We start from the raw sequence: 22,614 nt of genomic DNA, 5'->3' as shown, positions 1-22,614 counted from the left end.
TTTTCTTTGTGTGTTGGCGTTGTTCTTTTTTTTTTTTTTTTTTTTTTTCTAGGTTGGCGTTGGCTGTTTTTTTTTTTTTTTTTCTTTTCCTGGGTTGGCCGTTCAGTTTTTTTTTTTTTTTTTTTGGGTTGGCGTTGTTTTTTTTTTTTTTCTTTTCTTTTCCTGGGTTGGCTGTTCGTTATATATATATATATATATATATATTAGCTTCAGTGAGTTGGGTACTAAAAAAAAAAAATTTGTACTGGCTGACAGGTGTGGGACCCATGAATAGTGTGAAAAAATTGAGTGATGAATATAAAAATGATGTTGCCAAATAAGTGATGAGTGATGAGTGATGGAAATTGAGTGACGAAAATTGAGTGATGAAAAAAGCTTACCCAAACAGGCTCTTAGTTTGTCCACCCATAAACCTTTCTTTATGAGAACCCAATAAAAAAGTTAAGAGAGACATTGATAGTCAACCATTTTTCATGAAATTTTTATTAAAAAAAAAAATGCTAGAAGAGTGGTGGAAAAACAATGCCCAAGAAAATTAGTCAACGACAATTAAGCATTGCAATTGCAGGCAAAAATGCAAAAAAAAACAAAAAACAAAAACAAAAACAAAAAAAACAAAGAAAGACAAAGACAGAGACAGAGACAGAGACAGAGAAAGAGAAGAAAGAATAAAAAGAAACGGTGATGCAATCTTAACATTTGACATTACCTTACGAAAATATGCCATCGTTTTCTCCAGGTACTTACTTACGAAAATATGCCGTCGTTTCACATTCTTCATTTGCTGTGTACTAATCGATCTGACTCTTCTTCTCACATTTAGGGTTTTCACACTATAATTTCTTATTTCCAAATTTTCCCTCATTGTTTTGTGTGCTCACTGTGTTGATACTATTCTATAACATCTACAAGGGCTATTTTAGTAATCTGCCAACTAAGATTTTTTATATATTTTCGTAGATTCCTCTTTAGACTTTTGTGTTTTAATCTTGCTTTTCAATTTGTTTTCCACAACAAAATTTCATCTTTCTTTTGTTTTCTTGTTTTCAGTTAGCACACAGGGATTGTATACAGAGGTGGTGTAACGAGAAGGGCAACACCACCTGTGAAATATGCCTCCAGGTTTGTATCTGAGTTTTGAGTTCTAAGGTTTTCTTTTTTTGTTTTTTTTATTATTTTTTTTAATGTTCTGTCTTTTCTGTTGTAGTAAATGATTTTTTTTTTTTTTCTTTTCTTGTAATTCAAACTCAAATTGGGTCTGTCTTTTTTAAGATTGAGTTGTTAAAATTAGTTTGCATCATCATCCCCTTATTCTGGTTTTAGAATTTGGGTATCTCAAATTTGTCGTTTGCCAAACTTTCCTTTATGTTTAAGTATCTTTTTGTCTGTCTCTTTGCTCTCTCTTTTTATAATTATGAGAATTTGAAATGTCATATTGGTTTCACCGTCACATACAAAATCTTTTAGGCATCTTTTCTTCATATTGTATCCAAAACTAGTACTTTGAAAGCCATTCTTTACTGTCCTTTTATAGACCAATTTAATCACTCTTGAATTTTGGTTAAAAAGGATGACACTCCAAAACCATTGGCTTGTCCTCATGTATGCCTATCCTTCGTTGGGAGGGCAAAAAAATTATCTTTGGTTTTAGATATCTTTTTAAAGACATTGATATTTATTTTTTATTTGAAAACTTTATTCTTAAAGATAAGTAATTTATTGTTGTATTCCCACCTTGTTGTCCTCTAATTTTTCATAACTTGTCGTGTCCTGTGTCCATGCCTTTTAAGAGTTCCACTGAATATTGATGGGCTTTTATTTTACTTGATCTTAGCAATCCACCCTGGTGAAGACCAATTTTCTCACCTTAGATGTTTTGGTGTAATTGCATTTTGGACTGTATTTGGAATGATGGTAAACTTGATGTTATAAAGCTTTTTTAAATGTTAAATGTAAGGATAGTCACTGCTGGTATACGAATAGACATAATTTACTTTTGTAATTTATTATAAAAAATAAAATAAAATTGTTAAATGCAAGGATACGTGCCCACCCCTGCTGGATCTATTTTTTTTCCCCCATGTAATGGAGAGATGATGCTGTTACTCATTTGTGTAAGAAGGTTTGAGATAGTGCCTTGTATTTGTTTCTTTAAATATCATATAAATTATGGGGGAGGACTTTCTTGTATTTTCCTTTTTGGCATTTCATTTAGTAGTTTTTTTCCGCCTCTTAGATCATATAGTGAGCTGCTAATTTTCTGGTGTAGGCTAGGCAAGTTCATCCAGATAAAAATCCAAACGACTCTCAAGTGGCTGACAGATTTCAGGCTAGTTCATCCAGATAAAAATCTACTAATGTTTTCCTTATAGAAAAATTCAGGTTTTGGCTTTCAATACTATAGAAACAATAAGGAATCTACTAACAGAAATTTTTTAATTTTAATACTATTTCCTCTACTCTAGTGTTGTGGAATGACCTATTTTACACAAATTTTGGCTTCATTTCTTCAACTTTTATTTCAGAAGGTGTTGTTAGACCAGGCCAACAGTCAAACACAACATTGCATTGTCCTAAACTTAATTATGATTGCATTGTTCTAATATGCTTCTCATGTGTTAAGGGTTGGTCATTTCTTTCTCTTCCATATATTCTTTGATTCTTTTATTTTTAATCCTATGGTTAGGATTTGTATGTTAATTTTACACAAATTTGGCTGTCTCTAGGCCTAAATTTTTTAGCCAACTGCTTTGGGCTAGTGAACATTACCCAATCTACGCCTTTTGAGGAGACCTTCTTTCTCTCTCTCTCTCTCTCTCTCTCTCCTTATATATATACCTCTCTTTGTCACTATTGTTTCTTGTGCAGTAGTAGTTGTAGTAGTAGTAAATTCAAAAGCAGAGTTTTGTGTTTGTATTACTTTTTGCAACCACCTAGGCTAGAAGAGAGGAAGAAGTAAGAAGAAGAAGAATACAGAGGTTCAATCCAGCAGAAGAGGCAGAGAAAGAGAGAGCAGCCCAGATAGGGTCAAAGTCTACAACATGCATCCAAGGGTGGTCAAACCCATCAAAAAAGTACAAGTTGTTCACTATCTCTCAAGAAATGGCCATCTTGAACACCCACATTAATTACATGGAAGTCACCCATTTAGTCAATCAGCCTCTTCGTTTAAGAGGTAGCTATTCCAAAAATCATTTATTTCCCGCTTCTGTAAATTTCCATCTTCAAAGTTTTTTTAATTTAGTTTTTGTGTGAGTATAAGGAAATGGTATTCCAATTTGGAAGTAATTGGAGTGTGGAATTTTATTATATTATTTTGAATAGGCAGTATTGGTTAATCTTATTGGAGTGTGTAATTTTCTTGGGCCAGATTGTCAGATGCTTTAGCTCTTAAATATTAGTTATTTAATCTACCGACTTCTATTGAACAATGGTATTTAGTTGTCTTCATTCTTTTTAGTTTTTATCAACATGGCGGGGTGCTACATTATGCATGATGATAATACCGGTTTTTTTCCAAAAATAAAATTTTTATATAAAAAAAAACTGCTTACAGAAGCATTATGCACTATTTTCTGTTTGCTTTCAGTACTTAAGTTTTGATGTGTGATTAGTGTGCTGTCCAAATTCAGACTGAACTATAATTAGAAATTAGAATCCCAATAGGGTTAAGTTAGAGACGTAATGACAATGGCAGTTAATAGAAAAATATTCTCATGCAGGGATTGTAGATAGTCTTTTCATTTATGATTTTATAAGCTTCTGCATAAATTTCCATCATCTTATTTTTATCATCTTCATTGTGTAGGTTTTCCTGAAGCAGCATCTTACAAATGTTGTCTTTGACTCCAATTTTGCTGATGAAGGTTAGTCTTCTGTTTTTGTCTTGTCCGTTATGAACCAAGCCAATTGTATTGTTTCTTGTGCTGTGATTATTCTATTAGTGGCATGTTGTTACATTTCGTGAACAAGGAATGATTGGGGGGACAGGTACCAGTAATGTAGTCTAAGTTTGAAGCAATTTATTGCTTATATGATATGAGTGATAATTCTAACACTGGGCTAGAGCTAATGAGTTTTAGCTCAAATGACACATGCTCCTCCCTCATTAATGGGATGGAGGGTAAGGTAGTGAGATCAAGACTCACGAGATGTGTATAGCTTACCAATGAGGAAAGGTCTTTTCACTTTGCCCCCACCTAGGATGCCTCAGCAATAAGGGAGAGTGCCTGGATAACTGTAAACCTAGAAGTCTTTGATTCAACTCCTAGTTAAGGCATTTTGTGATTTACTTTTTTTTTTTTTTGAGGCCTGCTCAGTGGGGGTATGTAGGCATCCTAGGTTTACCCCTCAGTGGCGGTCCCATTGGCCCATACCAGTGCTCGCATGTGTGTATTTATAGTTATCTTTGCATAATTTCTTGTTAGTTGATGATTTATTTTCTTAGGGATCTAAATTCAAAATGGGGACAATAATGTTTGTGACTCATTGTTTATAATATGAGTTATGTTTGTAAAGGAAGATGATACTGAGGAACAAAAAATGGCAATGAAAGTATTGCACTATACTGTGGGAGGCTGTAGCCGCGTTTCTAAAACCCAAACCGGGCCTATAGCCGCGTTTTCTACAAAACGCAGCTATAGGTCCGTGGAAAAACGCGACTATAGTACTAAATAAACGCAGCTATTCAACGATCAAGAGCCACGTTTTTAGAAACGCAGCTCTAAGTCCCCACAAAGGGCTATAGCCTCACCGTATAAGCCGTGTTTGGAAACACGGCTATAAAAACACAGCTATAGCCTATAGCTGCATTTTTCCCTCTTTTTTTGTACTAGCTAATAGGTTAGCACGTAGCTTACAAATGGCAAATATCACTTTGGCTTTGTAATCCTACTGTCCTTATTTTGGTATCAACAACAAAAAAGTGAAGTTATTCAATATTCACGAGGAAAAAAAGAAAAAAAAAGAAAAGAAAAGCAAATCAAATAATTTAGACCCATGAAATAATCTTTTTAAATATTTTTTTTTGAACTTGTCTTGTGGAGAAGGTTAGTTTTTAGTCTATTGTGTGATTTTTAATTGAGCTTTATGGGTAGCTATGATTTGTAAACCTGAATGCAATTTTCATGCTTTGAATGGACATGGTACCAACTGAGAGCATTTTGGTACTTTTAAATGGCAGAGCAAAGTTGGCACCAAAGGGCCCCAAAAAACTTTTGGAAAAAAAAAAGTGTAAATATATACATACATACATATATATTGGAGTTATACTAACCAAATTAAAAAATTTTAAAGAACAGTTATCATTTTAGCCCCCCATACCCTAGATAACATATATAAGAAATTCTAAAATGGCATTACATATAACTTTCATTTAAATGGGACACAATCCAATTAGTGATAATAAATGTCAAAAAATTACTACAATAATTAGACATTTAGCATATTAAGATGAACCCACAGAGTTATTTTAAAAAATTATCTCAACAAATAAAATGTAAAAAAATCTATAATTTTAACACTTGTAGGCTACAGTAACAAAAGGATTGAAGGCACCGCCGTAGGTCTACAAGTTACTCTCTTTCTTTTCTTTCTTTTTACAAAAAGTAGTGTGTAGCCATGAAAGTTAAGCAATGTAGTGTGTAGACCCCATTCCACTTTACCAGATACTTTTCTATTTTTTTCTTATTTTTTTCATTTGACTTTTCACACATCAGTTATCATATGTAGTACATTTATTTCAATATATCATATAACATTATAAAATATAAATGTACCTAATTAAAATATACTATTTTTTATTATTTAATTTATAGATAAAATAATATAACATGTATTTGTTTGTAGTTTATTAGATTTGAAAGATGGTAATTTATAAAATAGTTGTCTAATTTTATGTTTGATCCCAAAGATAAATTTCTAGCTCTGTCGTTGCTTTTTAAGCTGCTTAAATTATTTTAAAAAAAAAAACTAACGATTCACTTTTTTTATTAATGTCTCACTCTCAATCTAAAGTTTAGAACCAGTTGACTATGTTATCGAACACAAAACAATTTCCCTCAAAATCTTCCACTCGTCCTTCAAATCCTCTCTCTCTCTCTCTCTCTCTCTCTCTCTCCAATTCATTTCTCTTCCTAAACATACCTAACCAAGTGAAAATGCTAGCTCACTTTTCTTGGCTTTATTAAAGTTTGATCTATAAGCTATGATATTGATTGAACGAATCTTATAATGATGCGGTTCGTTTTTGTGCAAAAGCCAAAAAAGCTAGAACCAACCTAGCGTTAAGTTTTAGCTTTTAGCTTTTAGATTTTATGTACAGTTTTTTAAAACCTCACTTTTTTCGCATTTTTTCATTTTTTTAATTTTTTTCAAGATACAAATATATTTTAATATACTTTCAGCAAAAAACTAGATAAGCTGCTCCTAGATAAACACTAAAATTATAGTAAAGTTGCTGATGAAATGATGGGTTTTCATTTTTTATTTTTTGGAAATATTGTTCCAAGGATGCTGAGAAAGATATTGTTTTAAGGATGTTGGATTTTGGTTAAATGGAAAAGTGACTCTTTTTTCTTTTCTTTTCTTCTTGTTGTTTGGTTGTTGAGAAATAGATGAGGGTAAAGATGTCTAAATATTTAATAAAAAAATTTTAACCTTTTTTTTAGAAAATATTTTTTTATTAATTATTTTGGATTTTTTAATTTATTAAACTTAAAAATACCAAAATGTCCTTGTATTTTATGTGACTAACAGAGTAGTTTTAACAAAAGGACTACCTTGAGTAACTAAAAACTATTAAAGTTAGAGAATTGGATTAAATTTTAGGTAAAATTAGAAGATGTAATTTGCAATTCAGTAATAAATTTTAAGTATTGAATAACTAATCTGTTGTTTTTGTAAAATAATAATAATAATAAGAAGGCAATTGTACCATTCGGGAAAAAAAGGGGTGGAGAGAGTTGTACTAGATAACTATAAAGGAAGATTCTAAAAAAAAATAACAATAATAATAAAAGAGAAATAACTAGTGCACACAAGCAGTTGCACTCAAAGTAATATGTGCAATAATTTTTAAAACTAAAATCGTAACTTAAAATCATAATTTTAATTTAAATAAACTTTACACATAGCTTTTTGTGTAATAAGAAGTGTGTAATAGTCATTGCAGTGTGCCAAAAAAAAAAATTTATTGTCTATTTTATTATAAGAACTTACTTTTTCTATTTTACGCAACTACTTTTAAAAAACATTCACATTAGATTTATTCTATTTTACACTATAACATTTCATTAAAATATTATTTTTTATCAATGGTTTATTACTCTCTCAAATCATCTCTTTGTGTATATTAGTAAAGAAGTATTAAAAAATATATTTGTTTGTAAATAATAACTATGTATATTTACATGATTATTGTAATAACAATATAAATTTACAGAAGTTTACCTAAACTGATACGAGTGATATAGATAACTACAGTGAGTAGCATCTTTTGTTTTACACGTATTACCAATTAAATATTGGCTTCATAAAGCAATGGCGAAGGATTGCTTTTTCTAACTTTAGTGCTGTCGACCTTAACCAATAGAAAGGGGCATACTTTGGACTAAAGTTTCATATGCCAAGACAATGTACAATAATACAATAAAAGCACTAAAACCTTCATCAATTCACTCCCATGAATTAGCAAGTTGGTCATTTAGGAATTGTGTATATGGATTCTCAGGTACCTCCACCTCCTCCAAGTCTGGTGCTTGGTTTCTGTTTCTGGTTAGGCTTTGCTTTTTTAATAAAGTCTTGTATTTCTAAAATAAAAAAACTTCACAAAGAAGAAGAAACCAACATAAAAGCCGTGGAAAAAATACAAGATTTTTCAGAAAATAACTACAAAACCCAAACTATTTCATTAGTTAGGAAACGTTTGAAACTAATTTGGAATATAACAACTCGAGTTCAGAGGGGACGATTTCCTGGGTTTTTTATTTTATTATTGCGAGAAATCGAGTTGAAAGAACTCGACTTCTAAGCCTGGAAAACGAGTCCAAAAGACTCGGTTTTAAAGCATGGAAACCGAGTCCCTTGCACTCGGTTTCAAAGCCTGGAAATCGAGTCCATTGGACTCGGTTTCTACTCTTTGAAACCGAGTTCAACGAACTCGTTTTTCAGGCTTAGGAACCGAGTCCTTTGGACTCGATTTCCTTTTATAAACTGCCAGCATCAGTTCCATCAAACAGCAGCACTCCCATCCAACAGCAGCACTCCCATCCCACAGCAGCAACATCACGTGGGCATCACAGTTCCCCCACAGCAGCTTCAGTCCCTAGCCCTCCACGTGTCTGTGGGTCCCAGCTGGACCTGTCCCTCTTGCCGTGGGAATAAGTTCTCTGTATTGTGAATATGTCTTCCATATCAGAAACTCAGTCTCTATATTCAGCTCTCTGTTGAACACTCTCTATATTCAGCTCTTCAACTCAGTCTCTATATTCAACTCACTCACAGAACACTCATCACACAACATTCTCAGGTAATATTTTTACAATATTGTGATTATTTGCTAGATTTTTTTTAAAGAAAAATTTAGAACATATTAGGAAATGTTTTGTTTTTCTTATTTGTTAGTGCAAATAGTCTGATTAATTTATTTGTTAGTATATTGTGATTATTTGCTATTTTTTTTTTTTTAAATTAATGTTATGACACATTTATATAAGATCATGAATCTACTTAAGAAAAAATATCTATAATGAGTAGTAATTTAATGATTAATTGTTGGGAATATTTAGTAAATAATTGTGATTAAATTACAACATATTGGGGAATTTTTTTTTGTTAGTGTAAATATTTTGATTAAATTACAACATATTGGGGAAATTTTATTTTTATTTTTTTGTTAGTGTGAATATTGTGATTAAATTATTTGCTAAGTTTTTTTTTAAGAAAGTTAATATTGTGATTATTGGGAATATTTAGTACCAAATATTGTGATTATTATGTGAAAATTTGAGTACTCTAGATATGCAATTTTTTCCTTTTTATTTTTATTTATTCATTTAAGAGAATATATAAAACTTTTTTGGCTAAAGGTTCGAAGCTCAAAATCTTATAAATCCAATTATTTTTTATTTTTTTTAAGGAAGTTGCAACAGTAAAATTGTAACATGAAATGGTCATGACCATGACCATGACCATGACCATGAATGAATGTGTAAGGATGGTGCAGCACGAGCACGTATAGTTTGTGAAAAATTTACCAATATTTGGTGTTGTTACCATTTGTAACATTCCAAGTTAGGAAAAAAGGAGCAGACTTTAAAAATAGAAAGAGAGCAAACGCTGTCCATTTCCATAGCCCTTTAGGATTTTAGGGGATTAGATATTAGCAAAAAGAATGGAGTCATTAGGGATTTTTTTAGAAAATAACTACAAATATTGTGATTATTGGGAATATTTAGTACCAAATATTGTGATTATTATGTTATTACAACATATGGGAATATTTGTTTTGTTTGTTAGTGTAAATATTGTGATAATATGCTAAGTTAAAAAAAAAATTAATATTGTGATTAATTATTGGGAATATTTAGTACTAAATATTGTGATCAATTGTTAGGAATATTTAGTACTTTTAGGTCTTTCTCATGGATATGAAATAGATTATGAGTTTGATACCTAAGATAGTAGTCTTTTTACCATAAATTATTTCAAGATATATTTGTTTAAGATTTGTAACAGAGATTTCAATGGATAACTAGTTGGTATATAATATTTTTGTTCATCATAACTTATTTGAATGAGTTTTGAAAGTCATGCCCCTAGAATGATTTAGAATTTTTAAAGAATATGAAATTGGTAATGACTATTTTTGTAAGATTACTAAAGGTGAGTATATGCAAATTTGGTTGAGGTTAGTATTGTTGGCATTTCATACGCAAAGTTTTGTGATTGATGTTGATTAAGCGTTATAAATTTGTCACTAACACAATTGCACTTGATGATCTATAGGTTGACAATGATCTATATAAATATATACTACGGTGGACCCCTTAGCAATGCCAACCCTTATGATGGAGTCTCATTTCAAGGTCCGGGTATCCAGTGCTACTATATGATGATACGCCGTAAGCTAAAGACCCTGAATGAGCTGAAAGTAAAAATTATGGAAGAGTTGCAAGTGAACCCTGCTTTGCATGACATACATATTACTTTCCGTTCTCCATATGAAGTCCTCAATCAATGCATTAATTACAGATATATGGCGATAACAGAGGACAAACATGTGAAATTCATGTTTAGTAAGATGGACAAATGGAAACAAGCAGCAGATTTTGAGTTATACGTCACTTTGGAGTCTCGTACAGAAGTCGGCGTAGAGGACGAAATTGTACAAACAACTACATCTCTACAGTTTGCAGTCCTAGATGATCAATGCACCACATTGGGAGGCTATACACCCCCTTTTCAAGAGACACCAGTAACAATTGAGAGCGAACCTGGAAATTGTTGACATCCTATTTTGCAACCCGTATTTAACCTCACATGAAGGGTAAAAGGGTAATTTCACATTGGAAATATGCATCTTGATTCTAGTCATTAGATCTTTAATCTCATTTCACCAAAATAATCTTGATGTTGTAACGATCAAATCGACTGGTCATGAGCCCTAATCGGACCATTAGATTGAAAGTTATCATCAAATCAAGTTTTAATGGCTGTGATACACTATTACAAATTGAGTCTGACTATATGTGATTATGAACAATTGATTTCAATTGGTTATAAATATAATCAATTTGAGATCGATGAAGTGTCATAATTTGATTGGTTAGGACTACATTTTATGGTAGAGTTCCATACACCTAATTAACTAGATAGTTAAACATTAATTATTCAATGAGTAATTTGTGCAATTATCTTCTAATTAGAGTAATTTTAGAGCCAATTAAGTCTGAAATGGGAGTGATTGGAGCCATTTAATGTTAATTGGGAGCTAATTTGGGGACCTATTAATGTTAATTATGCTGAAACCATTTTCTAACAAATGACCTCTGCTTATCATTTCATTGATATCTCTCATAATATTTTGAATCTGTGAACGGGGTTATTTTTCCCAGAAACTAGACATCCAGGGCTTCAATTTGAGCACAAGAATAAGACAATTCCGATCAGAATTGAGGCAGATATGATTTTTCAAAGTTGGCTTTATAGGCTGTGATAGTAGCTACGGGAAAACCGAATTTTGGCTTGCTCCTCACTCCCACCAATATTTTCATTTAATGCACCAGATTTCCCTAAAGGCTAAAATGAGGTCTAGGTTCATGATTCCTTGTCAACTCTCATTAAATGGCCTTCCATTCATATTTCCTCCACCACTACTATATAAACCCCCCTCTCCTTCATTCCAAGACAACAAAAAAATTCCCCCTCTCTTCTCTTCTCCTGAGTTCTAGTGAAGTTGAGTAGTCTTGTCATATCTTGGTCTTCCTGAGACTCAAGATATTGAGTGAGACTTACTCTCCCTCTCCTAACTCTTCTTTTCCTCCACCCTTAGAACCTCCATCAAGAATCCCCTCCTCCATTATATGGATCTTGCATGAAGGTATAATCTCATTCCCTAACTGTTTGTTTATATTGCCATGATGAGAATTTAAGATTAAAGCATGATCCCTTGAATATGTTTGAATGTTCTTATGTGTTCTTCACATGTTCTTAGTTGTTCATTACATGTTCATCACTAGATTAATCTTAAATCCACATAAAAAATATGAAAAACATATTTGTTTAGTAATTCTTTCAAATCCTTAAATCTAGGTTATCACTATCCACACACATTCACTAGAGTTTATTTTTCAATCCAAATGTCATACTTAATAAATTGAATTAGGGTTTATCACATGCACACACATCAAATTCAACATACAAATTGATTGACATATTGGATGATGTGATATGAATGTTGGCCACCATAGTCTAGAAGACCGGTTTCACCGGGCAAGGTGGGTGCCTAACACCTTCCTACCTTGTAACATAGCCTCCGAGCTCAGATCAAGAGTTAATAGATCAAATGCTTATCCATATAATTTTTTATTTTTAAATTGTAACTAGGAAATAAAGCCATGTACTTTATCTTAGATTGTATCTAGGACCAAAGCCATGTAATTTTCCTATGATCAATGTAAATTCAATTTCAAATTAATAAAATGAGGAATTTTTCATTCATGGTTTTCTTATTTTTCCAATAATTAAATAAGTGGCGACTCCATTGTAAAACCCTTAATCTAAAGGGAAAAATATAACTAGTCGAACCTCTATTTTGAGAGGCAATAACACGACTCCACCCATTCACATGGGTTTGGCCTAACATCCTATAAAAACGGGCCGGGGACGCGGTCTCTCACAGAAATAGATATGAAGATCAATTTTGTACACATCGAAATGAATCCTCTACAGTTCCAGTAGTTGAAGATGAAGATGAAGACGAAGACTATTCTGGGGAAGATGGTGAGGATAGAGATGAGTATGAAGAGAGGATTGACGATGGCGACTTTGACAGGGGGTGGAGGGAGATCTGCCCTACTGACAACCTGATGGGATGCAGCACGCTGACCATGGCTATGGCTGGCACGAGTTGAGCTCGTGCTTGGTCGTCCAGTATCTTCTGGCGCTTCTGGATTTGCCCCATCGATATCTTCCAACGGAAGTCGAGCAGTTATATGGTGAAGGCGTTCCACTGTCTTAAGTATAGCTGAAATATTCTTGTACTCAGGACTGCCTACTGTATAAAGTCTCAACAACTTCTTGTGACTGGCAACCTGAAAGTAAATAAATACAATTAGTACATCATACTAAAGTTCCTGATACGCAACAAAAATTGAAAAGAAAGGTCGAAGCAATTACCATAATAATAAGTGAAGCCGAAGTGTGGTCGACGAACCTCCAAGTCACCCTATCATACCAATCGAAGTATGGATGAGCAGGCGACATATCACCCTCTAGTCGTGCTCCAGGACATAGAGATCGTGCTCGAGTATTCCATACTCGGATATGGCCATAATGTCTGTCCCTCCAATTCACCTCCATCTTCCCCTTCAGATCTATGGCATGAAGGGCTTCGTCAGTATCAACATATGGGGGGGGTTCTTGTACCATCCCGAACTGATGAACAACACGGTCCGGTGTATGTTTCTCTACTAGCCAGAAACATACAAGCGGTACCCTCGCCGTCCATACATCCCTTCCGGCGACACAAAACGCAGGCAGGTGGGCTAATTCAGCTTCATATGGTTGCCACACCACCTAAAATAGTCAAATCAAAGGGCAGCACATTATGCAATGTTCCATATCTATGAGCTCTTTTACATTTATAAATACAATAGTCATAAACAATAGAATAAACACAATGTTGGTACCTGCTTTGGATGCATACAATCTAAAAGCTGACGGTATCGGACCAGACAGATTTCGGCGGGGCTATTCAAGGTGTTCACAACCTACACAGTCCTACAATTGCGAAAGAGGGAGTCAATACTTGGAATTGAGAATATGAAGTAATCAACAACAATAAATGATGGACAATCATAAATTTAACAGTACATACCACTAAGATTATACTAATAAATGATTATCTAAACATATGATTAGTGGTGGAGCTAAAAATTAATAAAACTTATATTATACATCAATCATAACATATGACCTCCGTGGTTGTCAAACGATATATAAAAAACATAAATAAAAATCCTATTAATGAGTCACAATTTGAAGAATATCAAGGTTAAAATTTTATTTTCTATGTCTAACAATGTGTTTAAAATTATGGATCTATTTCCAATAGAGAGAATCGGTCAAGGAAGAGACTTACTTAATAGACAATGGAGAAGGTGCAAATGGTGGGCCATATGCACCATCTAGTGGGAGGTCCATCCTTGGGCACAAAAAAGGGAATCTGACCCATGCCCAATACTGAACTAGCAACAAGGCCCCACCAATCTGACTAGCACCTCTGTCGGTTGCCCTGCATAACTCTCTGTACAGCCATGCAAGGCAAGCGCTCCCCCAACTGTACTGAGGTGAATTCCGAAGGTCCCTCAGCATCTGCAACCACATCGTATGCACCCTATCACCAGACTTGTCGGCGAAAATTGTGTCTGCCAAGAGTGCTAGGATATAACACCGTGCATATTGATGCACAACCACCTCTGTTGCATCATCGGGCAACCCTTCGTCAATTTTTTCTAGTAGCTTCTTTATTTGGATCCTTTGTCCTTTAAGCGTGGTGTCATTAGTAGCAATTCCAAGCAGGCTCTGACATTCATCTTTCCATGTCAAGTCAGTTGTTCCAACAATTGCCTCACCATCGATTGGAATCCCGAAAAGAACCTCCACATCTTGTAATGTGATCGTTGTCTCACCATGTGGCAGGTGGAAGGTGTGGGTTTCAGGCCGCCATCGCTCAACGAAGGCCGTGATCAGGTTATGATCAATCTCTCTACTTGGGGTCCTATACAGCCCCTCTAATCCAACTCTCTTCACAATGTCGACGATACGATCATCCACCACTATCCGGCGTCGTTTTCGGAACTCGTCATTACGACCGCGGCATTTCAGTGGCCCTGGATCCTGCACATGATAGAACTATGGTGATGAGATGCAATATGCCATAACCTTTGTATATATGATTGTAGTTATTGATCCCAAAAAACAAAAATAAAGCAGTTATGAAGGGACCTTAAAATATCAACCCCAAAAAGAAAAAATAAAAACAAAAAAAAAAAGCAACAACGGGAGAAAAATAAAAGGATGCAATGCATTTTATACATTTGTCTAGTAATGAAAGGTTTCCCATGCGACCAGCCTATTGCTGCCTCTAAACCAGGAAAAGTCAAAAGGCTTCTTAAAGCTATTTCATTAATTTAAGAAGCTTTAAGTAACTATCTTGGAATTTGGTTGTATTTCGTTGTCATAGTTGCTGATTTGTGTTTGTTTTCCCTTAAGCTCTGTTGTTGTCCAACCCTTGAATTTACTTAACTAAGTATTTTAATGCAAGTAAGAAACTCAAGTGAAAAGGGTCCTTAAGGATTTTATTTGATTTATGACAAAAGCTTGTCTTCAATATGATTCATTAAGCTAGGTTTGTTACACAAGTTGTAATTCCAAATGGATTCCTAAATATAAACTTCTATGTTTTGCTTTTGGAACCTAAGGATCATATCCGTTTGACATGATATGGAAAATAAACAACCTAAATAGAGGAAAGTAAAAGAAACTAGAGGCAAAGGCTAGTGTTCTCAATAATAACAATAAAAATTACTGCAACAACCACAACCTGAACAACTTCTTGCCAAGCAACAATAAAATTATCACAGGTCACATTGCTTCAAACAAAAATAACTCTTATGAACCTAGGATTGCTTTGTTCATGTACACCCACACTAACAGTCAACCAATCTAACTTAACCCAACTAATGCGCATGACCATGCATTGAAAGCTAGTAATACCATTGACACTTAGAATTTCAGAAATGGGAAGAAAAAAAAATCAACATAATGTAAAAGGATAAGAAGAGAATATTCAGCAGGTGGTCGGTTTTAATTTTTACCTTGCCTTCCCAAACAGCGCACGCTCGATGTGTTTTTATAAACCTTAACACCGAATCGTCAGTGGGCCCAGGACCAAACTCATCAGGGAGCTGAGCAGGAACAGCAGCCATACTGCACGAAGTTTAGGGAGTCAAGAGTAATATAATCACATGTTAAATTGGCAAGGAAAGTGATGAACAAGAAAATGATTCAGTTTATTTTGACAACAAGCAGATGGTCCTCTTTACTCATAAAATTAATTTGGGCTACAATGAAGTTTTACAAAAGGTGACAAAAAGAATGAAGGAAAATCATATCCGCGTTGATTAATTTGGGCTACCCACATAGTTGGCCTTACTATTTTCCCTCCTACCAAATGGACCCTACAGTTACGTGCTACATAAAAGATCTAAAAAAATTAAAAAGGGGGGAGGAGTTTGTGGGGTGGGTTCTTAAAAGACTTTCTAAAATTGATTGTCTGAACTCACAACAAAACATCCAAACCAGGGTACAATGGTGAACAAAGCCTTTACCCTACCACCCCAACACAAGTAGGTACGAAAAATCTCATTTCTACACTTCATCCTACCAAACATAATGTAAGAAATCATAAAATCATTTCAACATTGCAGCATTGCCTGTGTAGATTCATGTGAAAACTATGCAGAAGAAGTGAAGAACCAGATGTTAAAAATAAGACAATATAATGCAAAATTTAAATACCAGGACAAAAAAAAAATAAATAAATAAATAAAAAATCTTCAATAACAGCAATGTATAGTAAAGCAAATGAACAAAGGTAACAAAGCAAACATGGCAGCCAAGATTTGAAATGCAGCAACATAGTAGAATCATTACCTGCAATATCACTATGCAACTACCTTCTCTAAAAGCTTATGTTGTGAAGCCTTTTCAAGCCTATTCCTGCAAGGTATAAAATGCAATTAGCACCTCAAATATGTATATATATGGATGAACATCATTTCTATGCTTATATAAAGAAGGAAGAAAGGAAAATAAATTTCTAGACAGACATTTTAATATATATGATGAATTTCATATTGTAATATTTAGGAGAGCCTTTTTTTTATAAGAATAATTTTATTGAAAAAAAAGACTACATACAAAAAGCACAAAGCAGCCAAAACAATTACACAAAAAAAAAAATTATGTTCAATAAGAAAGAGACTATAAATACAGGAATGGCGTCACTAGTTGTGAAACAAAGACCATAAAACCAAAAGACCATAAAACAATATAAAAAAAGGAATAAGACATTTAATGAAAGTTAAAGCATCATGATATATGTGGAACTGCCAAAAATGAAGAAATATGCTGATTTGAGAACTAAAACGATTAATTGGAAAGAGGAGCATTAATGGCAAAGTCCATTTACACTTGTATGAGCAGTTAATAACGTAATTTTTTAATTTCCAAATGATGAGAAATCTATCAATAGATTCTTTACATATGTACATATGTATAAAGAAAATCCCTACCCTCTCGTTCAATGCCTAACAGAAAACCAAGATTAAAGAGATGTTTTTATTCAAGTGTAGGTCATATTAAACAGGAGAGTTGCCTCCTATATTTCTACAAATACGTTAGACCCAGTTAGATGCTAGTCATGACAAGAAAAAACTATCAGAGCAATTTATTTACTAGGAAGGAACATATATCGTGATTATGGCAACTTCACACAAGATGGTGAAGAGTTAAAAGTTCATTGAAAAGGCCACATGATAAAAACCCCTAGGTTCAAACAGCAATTCAATAAATAAGAACTCATGTCATCCCAACAATCAATGTTAGTACCTATTTACTGGTAAGCATAACTTGTGCATAGTCATACTCAATTCAAATCACAGAAATATATAATATTAATAATAATAAACATTTTATAAAAATAAAAATCCAAAAACCCATTAATAACTCAATTCACATTACACCCAAAAAATAAAAAAAATAAAAGAACATATAAGAAACAGAAAATAAGCAAAAATCATACAATGATATAAAAACCCAAAAAGAAGAGATCAAATGAGAATGATACCCTGCGGTTTGTTGGGACGGCGACGGTGACGGAGACGCTGATGGCGAAGGCGACGTTTCTATGACGGCGACGGCGACGGAAAGTGAGAGACCGGAGCGAGATGGAGGGCCGACGGCGACGGAGAAGGACGGAGCTGAAGAGAGGGATGAGTGCGACGGAACGGCGATGGAGAAGGACGGAGCTGAAGAGGACTGAGAGTGAGAGAGAGAGAGAGAGACTGAGTTTTTTGAGTGATGCACTGTCAGTGTGGGAGGGAATGAGAGAGTTTTTTGAACTAAAGAGTTTTTTTTTAGAGTACTGTAAGTGTGTTAGTGTGGGAGGACTGAGTTTTTTTGAAACTGTTTTGAATGAGAGTTTTTTTGAGAGTTTTGTTGAGAGTTCTGTGTAAAAAAACCGAGTCTATTAGACTCGGTTTTTATACATACAAACCGAGTCTAATAGATTCGTTTTTTATACACAGAAATCGAGTCCAATGGACTCGATTTCTATGTGTAAAAACCGAGTGTATTGGACTCGGTTTGTATGCATGGAAATCGAGTTTATTTAACTCGATTTCTGTACGCCTATTTCCCACGTCATTCACTGCAAAAAAGGGAAATCGAGTATCCTAAACTCGATTTTACAACCCACAAATCGACTCCAATAAACTCGAATTGTTAGAAACCAAAATAGTTTGAAACGTTTGCTAACTAATGATATTGTTTAGATTTTATAGTTATTTTCTAAAAAAATCCAAAAAATACTCTCCTACAAGTTTAAGGACAAGAAGCTCCTAGAAGAGGCACTCACAAACCCCGCCTACCACAAAAACAACAACAACAACAACCGCGAGTCGCTTAGGTCGTACCAGCGGCTTGAGTTCGTAGGCGACGTGGTGCTGGGACTGGCCGTGAGTAAATACTTGTACCTGGAACACCCTAGTCTCGGCCCAGGAGAGCTCACAAACCTACGCTCCGCCAATGTCAGAAACGACAAACTCGCGCGGGTCGCCGTCCGCCACGGCCTCCACCACTACATCAGGCACAACAATAATCTTGATGACTCTCTTCTTCATGAGGTCTAACAAAAGTTTCTCACTTTCCTTTCTTTTCTTTTTCTTCTTTTACAATTATTCGTTTAATATTTACACTAGTGTTCATGTACATGTGCATGTGTTACCAACTAGAAAGTAGTATTAGGAGGCTTTGGGGGTATGACTCTGTAAGTAGTAGGTAGGTGTGGGAAGCCATTTGTCTTTCCAGTAGTCTTCCAGCTGATCCTAGTTTTTGATCTATCTAGCTAGCTTTTAAAATTTGTGCTACGAAATTATTTGGTGTTGTGAGTAATTGCCAACACTGTTTAGCTAGCAATGCCAAATTCAAAGTATGAATGTCTCTAGATCCCATGATCTTGCTCCATTTCACCCAATTAGTGCGATTCTCTTCCCTTTGTTGACCCCACCAAAAATTGCTACATAGAGAATTTGTCTCAATCTTCACACTCCCTCTTTTGGAATTTACATCTGCTCATTGCATGGGTAGGCACAGCTTAATTTGGGCAACTGCCTTGATTAAAATTGACAAGTAATTACTTGTTAATTTTTTTTCTTTTTTTTTTCTTAGGGTTAATGCTTTTTGGTATATTATTCTGAATGTTTGCAATTGTCTACTACATTATTTATATTGCAAGCATAACTTGTACAGAAAACACCGTAGGGTAAGTCTTTTTTTCTTTAATTATTTGTTCGTTAGTTACATTTTGTATTATTATTCTTAATGTTATTATCTTTTTTTTTTCTTTTTTGTTTGATAATTTGGCATATTATTTTAAATTTATTGGTCGGGGTTTAACATTAAAGTTTTTACTCAACAAGAGTAAAAGGCTAAAGAGAGAGAATGTGAGAGATTTGGTCCAAGTAAGTATCAAGTCCTGCAAGTTGTAATTATTTTAGAGCAATGTTAGAGACAAATTTATTCACAATCTTTTACACAATTTATTAAGGTAGTAAGTTGTGATTGGAGCAACGTTGCTTTTACATGGATCCATGTACCATTAACATCATTTTATTATATACTAATTACAATAGACTACATCAACAATTGTGAATAATCTTGTATCTTTAGATTCATTGTTCCAATTTTATTGAATTTAAAAAAAAAAAATTTTTCCTAATAATAATAATAAACAAACACTCTACCTTTGTGAGAGAAGGAAGTGCACCTTGAGCTAGAGATCATTGGCTTAAAAATTTGTGATATTTGTCCCTAAAAAATTTACAAAAATAGAGATGCTACGTCAACAACATTTTTACAACAAATTATAGGTGGTTAGTTGTTATTGGTTCAAATTTGAACCACACACTAAGATTACTTTTTTGCCCCAATAATAACAACCTGTAATAACCTGCCACTTAAGATTTTTTGTAAAAATTTTGTGAAAATATTGTGAACATATAATTTCTCTTTACAAAAGTTTATCCACACACTGTTTAAGTTGCATAGTGTTTACAACGTGGCAGATTGAAAGATTGAGGTGTTGTGCAATAAATTTATGAGCAAAATGATGGAAGTACACAATCAATACTTTTTAAAGAGGTTGACCTTGTTATACACAAACTGTTTTACACAATTTTACACACTCCAAAAAGTAATTAAAATTGTGACTTTAATTAATTTTTCTAGTGAATTTATGAATCGAAGGCACCCTTTGAATGCAAATAAACATTACATATGATATGATATGATATTATGCTTTTAAGAGTTTATAATTAGAGCTATGCTTGTTATACACAATGTATATAAATGCACGCACTATGTTATTATAATTTGAAAATGTAACTTTACAATGTGTTTTACAAGATTTTCCCTTATAATTAACTATTTTGGTGTGGATCCATGCATATATAATTTTGGACTTATCTTTGATTAAAATTTTTTTAGAATTTGAACAAAGATTTAGGCAAATTGTTAATTCTATAGATTGGCGAGTTTGCTGATGAAGTCAATGAGGAAGACGACATCGTTTTACATGGATCAATTAAAGCCCCAAAGATTCTTGCTGACATCGTAGAGTCTTTGGCAGCAGCTATATATTTTGATCTCAAATTCGACCTGGAAGAATTATGGAGGGTGCGCATCTTACTTCTCTTTTCTTATCAAGCAAAAATGATTTGTCTTTTTTCTTTTTCTTGTTTTGGACATTTAGTCTCTCTCTCTCCCTCTCTCTCTCTCTTGATATTGAATTCATCATTGGTTGTTTTATATTTGAAGATCTTTAGGGATCTCTTGGAACCTATTGTCACACCTAAAGTCTTGCAACAACAACCCCACCCTATTACGACATTGAATGAACAGTGTCAAAAGCAGGGGAGGGAAGTTTACATTAAGCCATGGAGGGAAGGGGCAAAGCATATTGCTACTGTATATGTCCATGGTGTGTCTATTGCCTCAGGTTCTTCTGATCAATCTAAGGACATTGCAAAGCTTAATGCAGCAAAGCAAGCATTGTTCGAGTTATCGAAATCTATGCTCACTAACATTGGGAGGTTAGATTTTTCTTTTGGGCTCAATAAGTCATTTGAGATCGAATTAGCAAAGCAAAAGTTAAATGAGGTTTGTCAGAAGAAAAGGTGGCCTACACCTATTTACAGGTATGAGCTTCTTAATCATGAGCAATGGAGAATTTTATATATAAATATAATGTGTACTTTGAATTATTTGATGACGAGCCTATTAGTTTGGAGGGTGTTTATTACACACGTTTTTAACTGAAATCATCAATACACAAACTAACACATACATTTTAAACTGAAATCATCATGAGGGTTTAAGTTCAAAACATGCATCTGTGCTGGTGTGTGTAAAAGTCATTTCCCTTAGTTTTGTGAGTTCAATCACAATTAAGCTTTCTGTATTATCTTTCCCTATCTCTATCTCTCTCTCTCCCATAATATATTCGGAACTTTTATAAAGATAGCATGGAATGTTATGAGGAGCTAGAATAATAGCTTTGCAATAATTGGAAGCATGAATACTAATCTCTATTGGAACCCCTCCATCCAAACTGGCCATGTGGCATGTGAAGTAAAGATGAACTAGTAGGCTACTTAGTTTGTTCTATTAACTTGTGGGCACTCGCACCTTTATTGTGTTTTTTGTCAAACCACCGACTCTGGATATAAAATATTCATGTCTTTCTTCTTTTTATGTATTCACTGTTTTTTCTATATATATACCATTTTTTCAAAGGGTAAAAATTAATTCACACTCTATTAGACACACTCTCACACACATACTCAAACTGCATAAAAATTAAAAAGTCACGATCTGTGTAGTTTAAATGTGTGTAATAAACACCACTCTTTTTCAAATTCTCACTTTCCTATCTATCTTGTAAGATATTGAATCGAAATGTATGTTTGCTATAACTTACAGGATTGAGAAGGAAGAGGGTCAGAAATATGTCTGTTCTGTTCAAATACCTATAGATGGTGGTTTGACTATTGAGGGAGAAGAAAAGTTAGGAAAAAAGGAAGCAAAAAATTCTGCTGCTTCATGTATTATCCGTGCCTTATTAGAGTCTAATAAAATATAAAAGTAGAAGCCTCACCTAATCTTCTACCATGTGTCATGATTGCTGAACTTATAAAGATTGATGTGTGTTGTATTTATTCAGATGATTTGGAGTCTTGGACAAACAAAGCCACATGGAGCACAATAATTTTTCCATGTCAATTTTAACGATTACATGTCTATCAGGTGTCAATAATAAATGGATATTTATAAATTCCTAAATAAATATGTGTTTAAAATTGTGTCAGTTGTAATCTTTGGTTCAGCTTTTATGTTGTTTTTGCACAAATGATCTATTTGTCGAGCATTGTTTTCTAAACTTCTTTACGTGAAAAGATATTGCTTTGATGCCGACTACTTTCCCTTCTAACTGGTAATATTTGAGAATTTACTATGTTTCTTAGTAGCATGCAAGTCAGGGAATTTAAGAGT

The 22,614-nt window shown here is 33.7% G+C and overlaps 1 protein-coding gene across 3 annotated transcripts; it reads left to right on the top strand.

Moving 5' to 3' along the window:
* Positions 1-640: 640 nt before the first annotated feature.
* Positions 641-22,354, top strand: LOC115954879 (ribonuclease 3-like protein 2). 3 transcript variants are annotated; one of them, XM_031072852.1, is made up of 6 exons: positions 641-739; positions 1,051-1,122; positions 2,938-3,175; positions 3,809-3,866; positions 20,590-21,260; positions 22,045-22,354. In XM_031072852.1, the coding sequence occupies exons 4-6, from the start codon at positions 3,834-3,836 to the stop codon at positions 22,202-22,204; spliced, it is 864 nt and encodes a 287-aa protein (XP_030928712.1). In that variant the 5' UTR covers positions 641-739; positions 1,051-1,122; positions 2,938-3,175; positions 3,809-3,833; the 3' UTR covers positions 22,205-22,354. The 3 variants fall into 3 exon arrangements, with proteins under 3 accessions (XP_030928712.1, XP_030928711.1, XP_030928713.1); XM_031072851.1 differs by having other exon boundaries at positions 2,869-3,175; XM_031072853.1 differs by lacking the exons at positions 641-739; positions 1,051-1,122 and having other exon boundaries at positions 2,335-3,175; positions 20,590-20,739; positions 20,881-21,260.
* Positions 22,355-22,614: the final 260 nt, after the last annotated feature.

Source organism: Quercus lobata, chromosome 8 (genome assembly GCF_001633185.2).
Source record: "Quercus lobata isolate SW786 chromosome 8, ValleyOak3.0 Primary Assembly, whole genome shotgun sequence".
Taxonomy (NCBI): domain Eukaryota; kingdom Viridiplantae; phylum Streptophyta; class Magnoliopsida; order Fagales; family Fagaceae; genus Quercus; species Quercus lobata.
The sequence above is the reverse complement of the archived record's forward strand: the minus strand, read 5'-3'. Positions and strand labels throughout refer to the sequence as shown.